General features: G+C 45.0%; 1 protein-coding gene across 1 annotated transcript; it reads left to right on the top strand.

Moving 5' to 3' along the window:
* Window positions 1–3954: 3954 nt before the first annotated feature.
* On the top strand, window positions 3955–8028 carry LOC142194836 (cocaine- and amphetamine-regulated transcript protein-like). The gene is made up of 3 exons (XM_075264219.1): window positions 3955–4199; window positions 6435–6518; window positions 7921–8028. The coding sequence occupies exons 1-3, from the start codon at window positions 4068–4070 to the stop codon at window positions 8026–8028; spliced, it is 324 nt and encodes a 107-aa protein (XP_075120320.1). The 5' UTR covers window positions 3955–4067.
* Window positions 8029–15480: the final 7452 nt, after the last annotated feature.

Below are 15480 nucleotides of genomic sequence, written 5' to 3'. Positions count from 1 at the left end.
ACACTTGAGCCACAGGATAGTCTTTGATGTCCCCATGTACGCATTTCACTCCCATCCCCTTTCCAGGGACACACAATACATGGGGAAGTCCTTCTCTAACAAGGGTTACCAGACTTCCTGAGTCCAGAAGCGCAGTTACAATGTCCCCATTGACAGACACCTGGCACATCTGTGTTCTGCCAGGATGAGATGGTGTGGCACTGCAGACAGGGTGTGCAAACAGGGAATAGCGGTGAGCCACACTACAGTCCATGGGCTCTGTATTCACAGAGCAATGTGCTGCTATGTGCCCTGGTGTATGACACCTCCAGCAGACTATTTGTTGTGGCTGCTTTTTAGAAGGGACTTTCAGCTCTTCCATTTTTTTGTCCAGAGGTATCTGTCTCCGCTCTCCCCCTGGTTTATACCCCCTTTTACTGGGTTCAGCATGAACTTTGGGGTTAACCAGAGAAGATTTCTCCTTACTTGGCCACAAGACAAAGTTCTCAGCAGTGGAATATCTCTCCACCAGACTGTCTGCACCTTGTGGGTTTCCCTGGACAACCCAGCGCTGCACTGGCACAGGAAGGGCACGTATATAGCGATCCATCGCCACCCTTTCCACCATCTGCTCAGGTGTAAGAGTCTCTGGTTTTAACCATTTACGAATCAGGTGGAAGAGATCATACATCTGTGAGCGTGGGGGCTTTTCTTGGCAAAAAGTCCATTGGTGTACTCGCTGGGCCTGGACTGCTAGACTGACCCCCAAGCGAGCGAGTATTTCAGCCTTTAGTTTGCTGTAGTCTTTGGAGTCCTGCACAGAGAGATCATAATAGGCTTTTTGTGGCTCACCTGTCAGGTATGGAGCCAGGATTTCAGCCCACTCTTCCACAGGCAATTGCTCTCTGTCTGCAACCCGTTCAAAGACAGTTAGATAAGCCTCCACATCATCCTCAGCAGTCATTTTCTGTAGTGTAGTCTGTATTTTTCTCCGGACATCACTCACAGAACTTGTAGCCTTTGCAGACACCACTTGCTGCGCTGTCACCATCTTTGTGAGAGCTGCCAATTGTTCCACCAGCAAGTGATTGGTCTCCTGCTGCCGTCTCTCAGCCGCCTCCATGGAACGCTGCTGTTGTGCATTGGCCAGCACCAACTGTTTGACCAACTCGTCCATGGTCTCAGTGTTTGGCTTTACTGCAGTAGCCGCCTTCACCCAGGACATTCACAGCTTGGAAATTTTAACTCCCACACGCGGTTGCCCCTAGCAACAGTCTCTGCCCGCGTCCTCCACCATATGTAAATACGGGACCCTCAGAGAAGGTAAGTTGCTAGGTCAAGCAGACGGAGGCAAGGAGATTAGCTCTCAGTTGTAGTCAGTTTATTGGAGGCAGTTCACACAGTCCACAGAATGTAAATCAAAAACAGCTTTCTTCAGCATAAGGATAACATAAAGGAGCTTTCTTCAGCAGGGTACAAAAATGAAACAACAAAACAGTCCTTACTTCAGGATGTAAAGAAGGTAAGTCCTCAGGCTTTCCTCACCCACACACAAGGTGAATTTTAAGGTTTTATCCTCCAGACACACACAGGGCAGTGTGTACAACAGGTTTCTCCTCCAAGAGACGACCACACCCCTTTCCCATGGGCAACCTCAGTGCTTTTATAGCTGACCACTTGAGTCAGCCAGCAAAACCCAGGACTGGAGTATCGGCCTGAGTTTACAACAACACCTAACTCCTGGTCCCATACTCCAGCCAGTCACCTTGTAGATACTAACCATCTTAGTGGAATGTACCTGCCCTCTACCACTTTACCATCTGCCTGTTTACAATATATATATTTCAATGCCATGCCCAGAGTGCTTCCCATAAATTAATGTGCAAAGTGAAAATTTACATTTTTAAAGAAATATGCCATTTCAATGGCCAATACGTTGGGACCACTTGGTGTAAACAGAGACATGCACTCTTGAAACTTCTAAGTGGGGTATGCTGGGTACAGAAGCATTGCATATGTGGGGGTAAACTGCTGTTTGGGCACACAGCAGAGTTCATTAGAGAAGGAGCACTGCGCTTTTTAGCTTTTATCATATAGAGTTAGAGGGACTGATTTCTGGATATTATTTTTGTAGAGCCCCAAAAGTGCCAGTAAATTGGAGTTCCCCGAGAAGTGACACCATTTTTTGGGGGCACCAAACACAAAGTGAAATACAGATAAGTAGCTTGAACATTTAAGGTACACTTTAATTCCTTGTTGCACTGTTCCAACAGAAACTCTCAAGTTTCACTGTGTATTGTTAGCAACAAACAGCCACATTTTGAAGTCTTGGCTTAGGCCTCAGTGTTCTATGGATTTGTTCTATGGTCACCTTTGCAGCTTACTCTTTACCCAGAAAGGATGTGAATACAGTGACTGTAACTTGTGGCAGTGTGGCTTGATTCTTTCTAATTTCTCCACCAGTTTTCTTAACAGCGGTTCTTGGGATTTGGTGATTGTACGTTTGAGGAAGGATTGGTTAACAGGCTCAGTGTCCTCCCTGTCACTAAGGCATGTCACCTAGGCTCTCATTCTTCAATTAGCTCAGAGTCAGGACTTAGAGGAAGCGCCATCTTCCCTGAAGCCACGGTGGAAAAAGGGAGCTTCTTTTTCACATATTTGTATCTGTGTTTTGAGAGTTCGTGTTGGGTGAGGGTCCTCTCTGCTTCTGTTGTTCCCAGTCTTGAACATTGCGCCTGGAAAACACGGGTTTTAGGAGAGGATCTTTGGTTTATGCAGCCTTCTCCATGTGGGGCCATGCCCTGTCCTCACATTTGTGTTGTTTAATCTGTTATCCTGTTCTGACATAGGAATAGAGCAATGGATTAAATAATAAAGATGGATCTAATGATGCACAACAACAGATCTGGAAGGACCTCATTGATTATAAGTGGATCCGTCAGATATCCGTTGTTGACTTTTCCAGATAAAATATTGATACACTCTATCTATTCAGAAGAAAGCCTAAAATTTAGAAAAAATATGTATACTTCAGGCACGGAATAGCAAAACAGTTTTCTACAGGACAAATTTTTAAAAAAATGGCAATTTTTTTTTCTTCCAGAGTTAAAAAGGTTTCCCATCTCATTGTTTCAGAACATTGCCTGCTGTCTCTTCTCACTTCTTGTATTTCCCTCCCTCTTGCTGAACGGGACACTATGAAGTATCACAATATATATGCAGATCATATAATATGCATATGCTTGTAGAGAACGACTCAGTGTTATCTGTGTGCAGAGCAGTGAGTGACATCACTTGTCCTATCTCACAGGTCCGTGGTTATGGAAACGCTGTGTAAACAATGGGAAAATTAAGTTCACATAGCAGGAAAACAAAGCAGCATTTCTAAATAGAGAAGAGCAAACACTATTCGAAACAGCCGTTTTGAATAGCACGCTCCCATAGAAATTAATGTAAGCAGCCGGCACGCAGACTTTGCCGGCGGCTGGCCGCTTAACCCCCCGGGTGCCGGCTATGTCCATTCATTTCTATGGGAGTGTGCTATTCGAAATGGCTGTTTCAAATGGTGTTTGCTCATCTCTATTTCTAAAGCAATATATTTAGGAAAAGTCTTCAATTTACATAAGCTACCAGTATAGATAGAATCCTTGAGATGGAAATACCCCTTAAGTATAACTTATCCTGCATATGCGTAGTTAAAATATATATTACAACCACAACTGCATTTGTATTCAACAAATGTTCAAGAGGGTTAATATGTCTTACATCAAGTAATAGATTCTAATTATATGGTGCTTACAAAACCTTCCACCTCTTCTTCCATTGAGAGTCTCCTGGGTATGACAATAATGATTTAATACTATGTAATACGTGAATCAAGTTTTCTCTGTTAAAGCCAATGGGTTAATAGGAAAACGTGCGCTTCAGGAAGAGAGGTGATGTGTCTGCAAACAGTAAACATTAACAAATCCGGTGGAGGAAGAATTGGACTGACGTTGTTTTGATAATGATTATGTAGAGATGAGATATAAAAGTGAGACTCAACACCATGGACAGCTCAGAAAAGAGGGACCCACTGGACCTGCACCATGTTGTGTTACCGGCTACCACTCATCTATGTCTCCCTGTCCCTTTTACTGTTTCTGGTATGCAGTGAAGAGACAGTTGGGGTCAGATCAACAGAAATCTCTGACAACAATAGCCAGGAAGAAAAGGACCTGGTAAGATATCAAATTCCATTTGTCTAGATACTCAGGGAAATTATAAGGCATTTAATCCCACCTGTTCAGCTATTTAGCTATGGTTTATTTGTTAGTAAACTGAAATATAGCAATTTCCTAATATTAGCACAATCCTGTTTCTATTGGGTATAATTTGTCAATTCAATGATACATCAGCAGATCATAGTGGTACCATGCTTTCTACATTATCATTTTCTTGATATTGTTCATACAAAATCATAATTACATAGTTATTATTATACCATATAATATATGTTTACTACAGTAGTTACTAACGCTTGGTACATACCTGCGTTCGGGTTACCATTGGGGGATCCGCTTGCCCCCCCCCCATACGGAAGCCTAATCCGCTTAAAAAAGTGTTTACCTACGGAAACCCTCAGACCCCATAGACTATAATGGAGTCTGCCAGGTTTCCGCCGGGTTTCAGCCCAAATAGGGCGAAAAATTAAGAGAAAAGCGCAGCTTGTACCGCTTTTCTCTCTGTATTTTTTAAGCAGGTTCGGGGACGGAAAACCTGAATGGAGTTCAAGTGTTGGTATGAACCCAGCCTTAGAAAAGCCTAACAGTACTCAAGATCTGAAAATTCTTGAGTGACTGGTTGGGTAGATTGTTGGCTACATTAAGGAGTTGTCCAGGATTTGGAAACAAGGTGTGTTTTTATGTTGCAATTCAGGTATATTAGGTAGATTGAATGGAGTCTGTCAAGTCTAAAATGCCACCCAGATTAGTAATAGTGCCACACGGTGACATGCAGAGATAATCATCTTTTCATGGATATGTAAATAAGCCTTCACGGGCAGTAGGGGATATGTCTGATTTGACAGATTTATGTACAGATACAAATTGTGCCAGCTTTCTTCTGGAATTGTGGCCCAATATCACCCCTTTACTGACATTTCCAGCTTCTGTCTGAGTCACAAATATCTAAAGAAAAACTTTACAAACTGGACTTGATCCGGGTGCACTTGCAGGTTTATTGGCATATCCATGAAAAATAACAAATAAAAAATCTCTGCATTTCTTTATGGGTTTGTAGCACTGTTATTGGTTTGTAGGTATGTTATTGCTCCTATTAGAGGCCACTGCATGGTACTATTTGGGTGGATCCACACTACCATTATGTAATGTCCATTGTTCTCATCCATCACAGGATGAGAGCAAAATACATTAAACAACTGATGTAGACAGAGCTTAGGATATACATATCCAAGCGTAGCAGTTGGCCGCTCTTCATGGCCGGAAGCAGTCAGAATTCTTGGACTCAGGGTTTAAGTGATGCCAGCGGGGCACCCGATCTGTGTATGAGAGGCTGGTAATACTGGTGCTCAATCTTTGTTAGTCATCTTGGATAGCTCCTTTAAAGTCAATGTCGATTTTTTGGGGACTGTCTGCTTCCCTTGATGAAGGGTCTACTGTATCTGTCCTGCTGTATTCTATTTACTTTTTTACCTGTATAACAGCTTGAACACTATTATTTAATGAATAGAGATGAGCGAGTACTGTTCGGATCGGCCGATCCGAACAGCACGCTCGCATAGAAATGAATGGACGTAGCCGGTACGCGGGGGGTTAAGCGGCCAGCCGCCGTCAAAGCGGAAGTACCAGGTGCATCCATTCATTTCTATGGAGCGTGCTGTTCGGATCGGCTGATCCGAACAGTACTCGCTCATCTCTATTAATGAACTGTAACTATGGCTTATTTTTGGAGTAGGGCTTATATTTCAAGCAGACTCTAAAAATCATTAAAAACCATGCTTGGGCTTATTTTCGGGAAAACACGGTATGTAAATAATGATAGATGTTAAAAAAATGTATGTTTCCAAAAATATTTAACTTTTATTGTCTACAAAATTAAATATGGTTAAAGGGATTCTACCATTAAAACTTTTTTTTTGTGACGCGGCGGACGAAGATGGAGGCGGCACTTGGAGACACTTCTCTGGCAGCGGTGGGGACGCCCTCATCGCTGTTTGAGTACTGGAGCCCGCCCCCATCGCTGCGAGAGAACTCATTTGCATACCGGTAAAAACCAGTATTTCTGAGGAACGGCACGGCAGAGACCACGTCTAAAGGTAACAGACGAATAGCCTTTCTAAAGGCTATTCTGACGTCTTATCCACACAAAAAAAGTTTTAATGGTAGAATCCCTTTAAGTTTTGTGGGGAACCCCCTATAAATTTGCATATCAATAACATATCATTCATTTTTCAGATAGAGGCTCTACAAGAAGTTCTGGAGAAACTCAAAAGCAAAAGGATCCTTCCCCTGGACAAGAAGCTAGGATGGGTGCCTTCGGTATGTGGTGATTTTTAAAGATTGTATGGGTAAAATAAGCTAGCAATTACAGTACAATATTAGAAATACTTTTTAATTTACATATGCCCTGATATTTAGAAAGCCAGATATGATATTTACAATCAACTGTGTTGTAGACCAAAATCACCCATACAGGTCCTGTCCAGTTTTTAGGGCTGTGCTTCCATGGCTCCTATTCATTGAATGAATGGGGCCACAGAAGTACAGCCGGTGCATGGGCAGCACATGAATGACATCCATGTACCGCCCATGCCATTCAGTTACAGCCAGTGGACAGCCCACAGCCATCCGCAAAGGGCCTAAAGCTGTTACATTCACTAAATGACTAGAAAATGGCATGTATAGCTAGCAATGTCAAAAAAATACAAACCATGAACAGTGGGGTCTCATAAATTGAATGGATGTTGTTTTATGACCTAGTATATCTCTGCTGTACAGAGCCTTAAGGGAATTTGCATTTGAGGCCTTATGTTGCATTTACCTACAGGGTAATTATTCACAGTTTTCTTGCATATATAGACTTTGAAAATGGAAGAAGGGGCTTAGTGGTTGGGGGAATGACCTCTCATAGTCTGACAAACTGAATATAATTTATTCCAAAAACTGGAGTAAATTGTTGTTCGAATCTACTACGGCTATGATGTTTAGGCATCAGGGAGAGTCAGGAATATGCATATGCTTCATAAAATGATTCTCTAGGCAGTAAATTCATTATAAACCTAACCCCAGTACTTTGTAGAGGTGATTCTGCAGTTTCCAAACATTTCTCTGTTATTCAGCTTTGGAGCCACATCTTCATGTAAATCAACATCCAGTGAACAGTCTTTCAGCATCAGTAACAGTTCAGTTACATTTCTTCCCCCAATTGCTCCAACTCTATTTGCACATGTACCAATAGGGAGTCAGTCCTGTGCCAAAACAAGTTTCACAATGAAAATCACTGCTCTGTCTGTCTCGACCTATGTCTATAGAGGTCTATGGAGAGGGAAGAAGGGAGGACTGAGGAGAGGGAGATACAGCAGGAGAAAACCTAGGCTTAGCCTATTACTAGAGCTGGAAATGTTTTATCACAACCAACAAGCAAATTTAAAACCAACTTTTCAAACTCCCTCCATAAAGAAGGCATTTACACATAGCTACACAATTCCCATATACTTCTGAAAATCAGTGTAACAATAATATGTACAAAGGCCATTCATACATGCAAGTTAACTTGGGAGAGGAAAGTCAGTATTTTAAAAAGAACAGAACTCATTTCTCATGTCCATCTTTTTTTAATGGTGAAATCCCTCATGAATCAGACTGCTTAAATAGAGTTTGGGTCTCTTTTATTAATGTTTTTAATTAATGTTCTCTTGGTTGATATCTTTGTTTCCTGTAGTGTGATGCTGGTGAGCAATGTGCAGTAAGGAAAGGAGCACGAATTGGGAAGCTTTGTAATTGTCCAAGGGGAACATCTTGTAATTTCTATATCCTCAAATGTTTGTAAGCCGTCAAAGCGCTATTTATGAAGAGGAGACACTTAATGAAAGCCACAAAAACCAGCAAAAATGTTCTGATTTGTCCCATATTTCATTTCCCTGATCACCCTTTCATACTGTCTATTAAAGAAGATAAAACTAGTTCATTCAGTGGATTTCCACCTCTACTTCAATCCCAGATAGATACAGAATAAAGACTTTCTGACATTACAACCCTCTCCTTCTATCCTGTACATGTCATTGTATTGTCCATTGACTTCCTAGTGATCCTGGAAAGGTATGGGTCTCCCAGTGACTATATGTCATGGTTTTGCTCCAAAACATTTTTAAAATAAATGTAAGTACTGTATACTATTTGATAATGAATTCTTATTTAAAGACATATCTGCATTGTCTCTTAATCCACCCTCACACTATTCCACTCAGGAACAGATAATAATATACAGTAAAACCACGTGTACATTACAGGAGTTTTTCCATCTTATTCTTTCAGCAATTTGCCTGTAGTCTCTTCTTCTCACTTTCTGTATCCCCCACCTTGCTGAACTGAATTATCACAATAGATCAGATAATATGCACATACTTGTAGAGAATGGCCTCAGTGTTATCTGTGTGTTGTGGGGGGGGCAGACACACAGAGACAGAGAGGGGGGGGGGGGGTTGGAGGGGGGGATTCTAGGTCACAGGCCTTGCAGGGTGCAACAGACGTCCCAGGAGGATCAAATGGAGTTGAAAGCGTCCAACAAATCATTAAGACTAGCCGTCAAAAATTCAAGACTCCGTACATCCTTAAAGGGGCTCTATCAGCAAAATCATGCGAACTGACATTGATAAAAAATGGCGTGGGCACATGTGCAGTAGCCGTAGTAGAAGCAGCATGCTACTGCACATACACCCGCGCCATTTTTTAACAATATCAGTTAGCTAGTTAGACGGTACCCGAGGACATCGCTGGAAGAGGAGGCGTGACTGAAGAAGACGGCGGACCCTGAATGCCCGCCCACCGTGCACGATGGGTAAGTTGATCATTTTCTGTTTTAGGGTTTTATTTTAAAACTGGGGGGTAGTTTAATATAACTTTAGCGGTGCCTGAATAGCCTTTTTAAAGGCTATTCACGCATATGTGGGGCTCTATCAGCATGATTTTGCTGATAGAGCCCCTTTAATGTGGGCCAAGAGTTCTGTGCCAGAGGGGGGATTAGAACTCTTCCAATGCTTGGCTATAAGGGTCTTAGCGGCCGTGCAAAGTTGAAGAAACAGTCTGGAAGTCTTACTACCAAGATGCCTAGGTGGGAGGTTTAGGATATAGATAAGGGGATCTAAGGGAACTCCTTGTAAGAAAAGAGAGTTCGTTAATGCTCTAACCTCCTGCCAAAAGCCTAGTATGAGGGGGCAGGTCCAAAAAATGTGATTCAAGGTACCCACAGCAGTGTTACAGCGCCAGAACCTCAGGAGGAGAGTAGGTTTCAAATCATGCAAATCATGGAGGAGGGTCGGTGTGTGGTACCAATGCATCAAGAGTTTAAATTGTGTTTCCCTGAAAGTGATGCACTGGGAAGATTTCTGAGCTTGCGACCAAACAATCTGCCACTGTCCCTGAGAAATAGGAACACCCAGGGCCTCCTCCCATTTGGACATATAGCGATGTCGAATAGGGGAGCCAAGCGCCTGACAAGAGAGGAGCCGGTAAACTGAGGAGATAAAGCCCTTGGTGGACGTGCCAGCACGACAGATCCTCTCAAAGGCTGTGGGAAGGGAAACACTGGAGGATCCATGGAGAGATCGGATGAAGCGAGCGACCTGAAAATAGTGAAACCATTCGGTCCGGAGAAGATCTGTATTAGCCACAAAATAATCGAAGGGCCTGAGCTCCAACGACACCGGGTGTACCATATTGGCAACACAGAATAAACCCGCTGTGGACCACACCTTGATCATGGTGGAAGACAAGCCAGAGGGTAGGAGGGGATTGTAAAGGATGGAGACCATCGACGATCGCGGGGATATTAGGGAAAACTGGGACTTACAGGTCAACCATCGACGATCGCGGGGACATTAGGGAAAACTGGGACTTACAGGTCAACCAGATGGAGCAGTTAAAGCGAATGGGGCCCAATAAGTAGGGAGAGGGGGGAACGGGGAAAGGGGAGGCCACCTATAGAAAAGCGTTGGGATGCATGGGAGCCAACCAGAGCTTTTCAATCTCCATCCACCTGGTGTACATTGGGGCAGTGGCCCAAAATGGAATACAATGCAGGTGGGAAGCCCAATAGTAATGTAAAGTTCGGGGCAGCCACACCCCCACAGTCTCTACCAGCCAGGACAACCGAACGAGGGATACGGTGACACTTAGCCTGCCAAATGAAACGAAAGACGGCCTTCTATAAACCACGAAGTTCAACACGTGGAACCGCACAGGAAGGGTCTCAAAATAGTACAAAAGCTTCGGGAGAAGGGTCATTTTAACCGCGGTGATCTTACCTAGGAGGGATATGGGGAGGGTTTGCCATTTATCAAGGAGGGATCTCAGGTCGTGAAATAGGTGTGGCTAGTTTGCCGAGTAGAGGGTGGAATAGGAGGAGGTAATTTGGACCCCAGGTAGCAAATGGAGGAAGAGCACCACTGGAAATCGAAATTAGCCTGGAGTAGTGCAAAGTCAGGCGTCGGGATATTGAGAGGGAGGGCCTCAGTCTTATAGGGGTTCACCTTATAAACCGAGAAGTTGCTAAAGGTGTCAAGCAAATGCACGAGATTAGGAACAGTGGTATGAGGAGAGGAAAGGGTGAGCAGGATATCATCCGCGAAAAGAGATACTTTGAATTCCATATCCCGGACCAGGATTCCCCTAACTTCAGGGTACTGACGGATCTTAGCCGCCAAGGGCTCTATACACAAGGCGAAGATTAGGGGGAGATGGGGCATTCCTGACGGGTGCCATTACGGATGGGGAAGGTGGGTGAAGAAGCGTGGGGAAGCTTGACCGCCACCAAGGGAGAAGAATAAAGCGCTCCAATAGCTGTGAGAAACGAACCTGAAAACTCAAAGGCAACCAAGGTAGCCTGCATAAACGACCAGTTCAAACGGTCAAAGGCCTTCTCAGCATCTAGACTGAGGAGAAGAGATGGGGTAGATGAATGGTTGGCTACCTCCACCAGGTCCACAGCCCTCCTGGTATTATCACAACCTTGGCGGCAAGGGACAAAGCCCACCTGGTCTTTGTGGACAAGGAGAGGAAGCCAAGCATTCAGTCTGTTCGTCAAGATTTTAGTAAAGTGTTTCAGGTCAGTGTTCAGATTGGGTGGTAGTTAGCACAGTTATGGGGATTCTTACCCGGTTTGGGAATCAACGTAAGGAGCGAGTGGAACAACGACGGAGGGATCGAAGAGCCCGAGAGGAAGGAGTTAAAGAGATTCAAGAGATGAGGGGAGAGTTCCTCCTGAAACACCTTATAGTAATGATACGTAAACCGGTCTGGGCCCAGGGATTTACTGTTAGGAAGGTCCTTAAGAGTGTCCAGTTCCTCAGCCGTGATGGGAGAATTAAGGCACGCTAAGGTGGTAGGAGGGAGACGCGGCAGGCTACAATCAACTAGGTCATCGGTCAAGAGAGACTGGCCGTCTGTCTGGGCAGTCATCCGGGGAGGAGGCAGATTGTATAGTTTAGTGTATTAAGTGTGGAACACCTGAGCTACAGCATCTGGATGGTGCTGGAGGACGTTGAAGGGGTCCAGGACAGAATGGGGGGTGGAGGCAGCATGGTGATCCCTGAGGGTCCTGGCCAGTTGCATATGGGGTTTATTACCCCTCTCAAAATACCGCTGGCAGGAGTACAGCAGGAGCCGTTGCACATGTCGCATCTCCAAAGAGTGGAGATCCGCCTAGGCAAGGACTAAGCGACGAAGGGCCCTCAGAGACAGATGACCCGCAAGAGAGGCGGACAAAGAGGAAATGTGAGCTCGGAGAAGATGCTCCTAGGCCTGCTTGTCTCGTTTAAGTTTAGTAGCCAGAGCTATGCAATGGCCTCTCCCAAAAAACTGCAGGAGAGTCTACCGAACCAAGACTGTCCCAAAAATAATCAGTCAGGTGAGAGTGTAGTATGGGGAGAGAGGTCAGCGACTTAAGGAGCATTTCGTTGAGGCGCCAGGGTCACAATCACCGAATCGTGATCCGACCATGACAGGGGACCGATATCAGAGTCTATGAGAAAGCGGAGCATCTGAGCGTTGTCGAAAAAATTATCGATCCGCGTGTGGGTGTTATGGGGATGGGAGAAAAAGGAGAAGGAGCGGGCCGTAGGGTTAACTACCCGCCAGAGGTCATACAGCAAGTGGGAGCGGATCAGTCAACGGAATTCCTGGGCGAGTCAGACTTGATTGCTAGGTGCAGGAGTCTGGGGGACAAAGAGGCAATCGACCCGCTCAGAGAAGATCATATTGAAGTCGCCGCCAATCAACCAGGCCGCCAACGAGAGTGACCGCAAGCGGGAAAAAATCCGACGCAAAAAGGTAAGTTGAGCTGAGTTGGGAGCGTAGAGGTTACATAGGACTATAGGGGCTCCATGGAGGAGGCCTTCCAGAATAACATAGCGGCCCCAAGGGTCAAGGTGGGAAGCGGTAATAGAAATCGGGCATGCACGAGAGAGGAGGATGGCAACCCCTGCCCTGTGAAGGTCATGAAAAGCAGAAAACGCTGTGGGAAAGTAGTGTTTAGCAAAATTGAAAGTCCCCGTATGGTTAAAGTGAGTCTCCTCAGCTTGGAGAAAACGGAGCTCTCCAAGTACTAGGCGCCGCTTGGCGTCCGAGCCCAGGCCCTTAACATTAATCGTCACACATCTAACCATTGGGGATCAAGGAAAAGGGACAGTGGCAGATTGAAGGTGCACTCACCCACCAAAGGGACACACTGGCAGAGGTGAAGCTCCAAAGGGATACCTTGATCAGTAGACGGAGGACCTGGGACCTAGAGGAAACATACAGAGGGAGGAGAAGGGAGGACACTTAAGGGCAAAACAGACAAAAACACAAATAAAGGCAAGTAATCAACTGGGAAACAAAATATAAGAGAGAACCATAGTAACCGGCCAGGGCTAAGTCCCCTGGCCAGGGGCAAAGGACCATCGTCCATGTCAGCGTTGATAACAACACCACGTGGGCCCACATCAAGGGTCCACAGCTGGACTCAGCCCCCTAGATGTGGGAACGGGGGGAGACATGAGGGAGCCACCAACAGACGGTCCAATAGTACAAAAAAAAAGAGAAATATATATGGGGAGGTGTGAGCCTACCCTACCTGCAATGATGGAAACAACAGACAAAAAAATCACAGGACCTATTAAATGGAAGGAAGAAAAAACACTAGAAACATAAGCAAAATCAAGGACTCCAACTTCAATGGGGAAAGAAAAGGGAATCAGCGGGTCATTCCAGAAGGGTCCATTCTCGGTCTCCTGGGAGGAGCAGTAGGAGAAGGTAACTGGAGCCTCTTAGGTTTCTGGACAGTCCAGACTGGAGGAGTAGGTGGAGGCAGGAGCTCCCAGGAGGGCCAATCTGGTAAGGGAATGTCCAGAGTAGAGCAAAAGGCCTCAAGATCCGCGTAAACTCTAAGGGTGGCAGAGCATCCTTCACGTCTAGCTTTCAGAGCAAAAGGGAAGCACCAGCGGTACGGGATATGGCGATCTCGGAGGAGTTGCAGCAGAGGTCTGAGGTGCTTTCGTTTTTGAAGAGTAAGCAAGGAGAGGTCTTGGTAGAACTGGATCTTGGCCCCATCATGGGTTTGAAAAGTGAGCACCCATGAGCATTTTGTACCTGTCCGCAGCAAAACCGTTTTTTTAAACAAAGTCGGACATGCAGGATTTTGTGTCCGGTTAAAAAAAAAAACGGTTTCGCCACAGACAGGTACAAAACACTCTCGGGCGCTCATTTTCAAACCCATTCACTTGAATGGGTTTGAAAACTGACTGCCGGGTTTCCGTCCCCTGTCCTGTCTCTCGGGGCAGAAGCCGGAAACCCAGCTGGATTGCCTAAAGCAAACAGGGGCGCAGTTGTGAACCCGCCCTTATATACTGAAAACAATCAGTTTGTGTCCACTTTGCACATGCTCAGAATGAAGAAGGGGGAAGAAAAACTGGTTAAAAAACTGATTACATACTGACTAGAGATGATGAGTACTATTTGATCGAATACCTCCCCTGCATAGTTATTGGTGTAATCGGTCAAATACCAAGGGGTTAAACGCAGTAAAAATTCGATGCCCCTCCCACCTTCCCTGGCGCTTTTTTACAGCAAAAACTATGCAGGGGAGGTATTCAATCCAATACTACTCGCTCATCTCTAATACTGACTACCAGTGGTGAACCTAGCCTCTCTGCTGTTCATCTTTTGATCGTCCGCCTCAGACAGTGGGGGGGTTGGTGGTGCTAGCGGTAACATTACTATAAATACAATGCAGTAATATTTTGTGCAGTAATACTCACAGGAGACGTCTTCCCACATTTCCCGTCTCTTCCCTTTGGGCCACTATGACCACTTCTTCCAGCTGTAACTTGACTCTTTAAAGTTTGAAACACAGACATCTTTGACTCCTCACTTCTCAGAGGTCTTTTCAGACCCCCGAGTATAATAATCAGAGCCCCAGGGGAGATGAGGGAACATAATAAACAGTGTTACTTACCTCTCCGGGATCCGATGTTAATACTAGGGGGCTTCAGGCCTATATGGTAATGCTCACAGTATTGTAAGCGGCCATTTTCTCGGGCCTGTGGGCATGCGCAGTCTTCTCTGCCCAAGGCCCGAGGCCTTAGAAGTTACAAGCCACCGCCGGAAGAATAGGCTGAAGATGACACTGCTGAAGAATAGGAGGCGGCGCTGGAGAGAGTTCTCTCGCAGCATTGGGGACGCCCCCAGTGCTGTCTGAGCACTGGGGCCCGTCCCCAGTGCTGTGAGAGAGCTCATTTACATACCGACAAGAACCAGGATTGTAGGCGAACGGCGGCATGAAGAAGACGATGAAAGTTAGAAGAAGAATAGCCTTTCTTAAGACTATTCCGACGTGGTACCTACAAAAAATTGTGTGTGAGTGATAGGATCCCTTTAATCCAATTTGAGAAGTCAATTTTGGGCAATTGCCTTTGTATTGCTGAAAGTAGAATATTTATTGGAGAATATCTAATTGAAAGTACCATGCGGGTTGAAGAGGCTTTGTTGGCTCTAACAGTGGAAGTAAAGTATCTGGTGTTCTTTTAGTTGCCCTAATATGCCATATAAAAAACAAAAAACTTGCAAGTCTTCGGTAGGTGATACCTTTTTTAATGGCTAACTCATAATGATGACAGAATATGACGTTTCGAAGCTTCCTCTGAGCTCCTTCTTCAAATATATCTAAAAACACTTTCTGCAGGCTGGATACAGGGATAGGATTTCAGGAGGGAGGAAGGAAGAGGCTTATTACTATATACATATAAAA

Source organism: Leptodactylus fuscus, chromosome 1 (genome assembly GCF_031893055.1).
Source record: "Leptodactylus fuscus isolate aLepFus1 chromosome 1, aLepFus1.hap2, whole genome shotgun sequence".
Lineage (NCBI taxonomy): Eukaryota > Metazoa > Chordata > Amphibia > Anura > Leptodactylidae > Leptodactylus > Leptodactylus fuscus.
This window is presented reverse-complemented; position numbering and strand designations above follow the sequence as displayed.

What these genes read in the sequence shown, in the direction of transcription:
- LOC142194836 (XM_075264219.1), top strand. Translation starts at nt 4,068, where the DNA reads ATGTTGTGTTACCGGCTACCACTCATCTATGTCTCCCTGTCCCTTTTA. An exon ending in GCCAGGAAGAAAAGGACCTG is followed by an intron (nt 4,200 to 6,434) that starts GTAAGATATCAA and finishes TTCATTTTTCAG; the next exon opens with ATAGAGGCTCTACAAGAAGT. An exon ending in AGCTAGGATGGGTGCCTTCG is followed by an intron (nt 6,519 to 7,920) that starts GTATGTGGTGAT and finishes TGTTTCCTGTAG; the next exon opens with TGTGATGCTGGTGAGCAATG.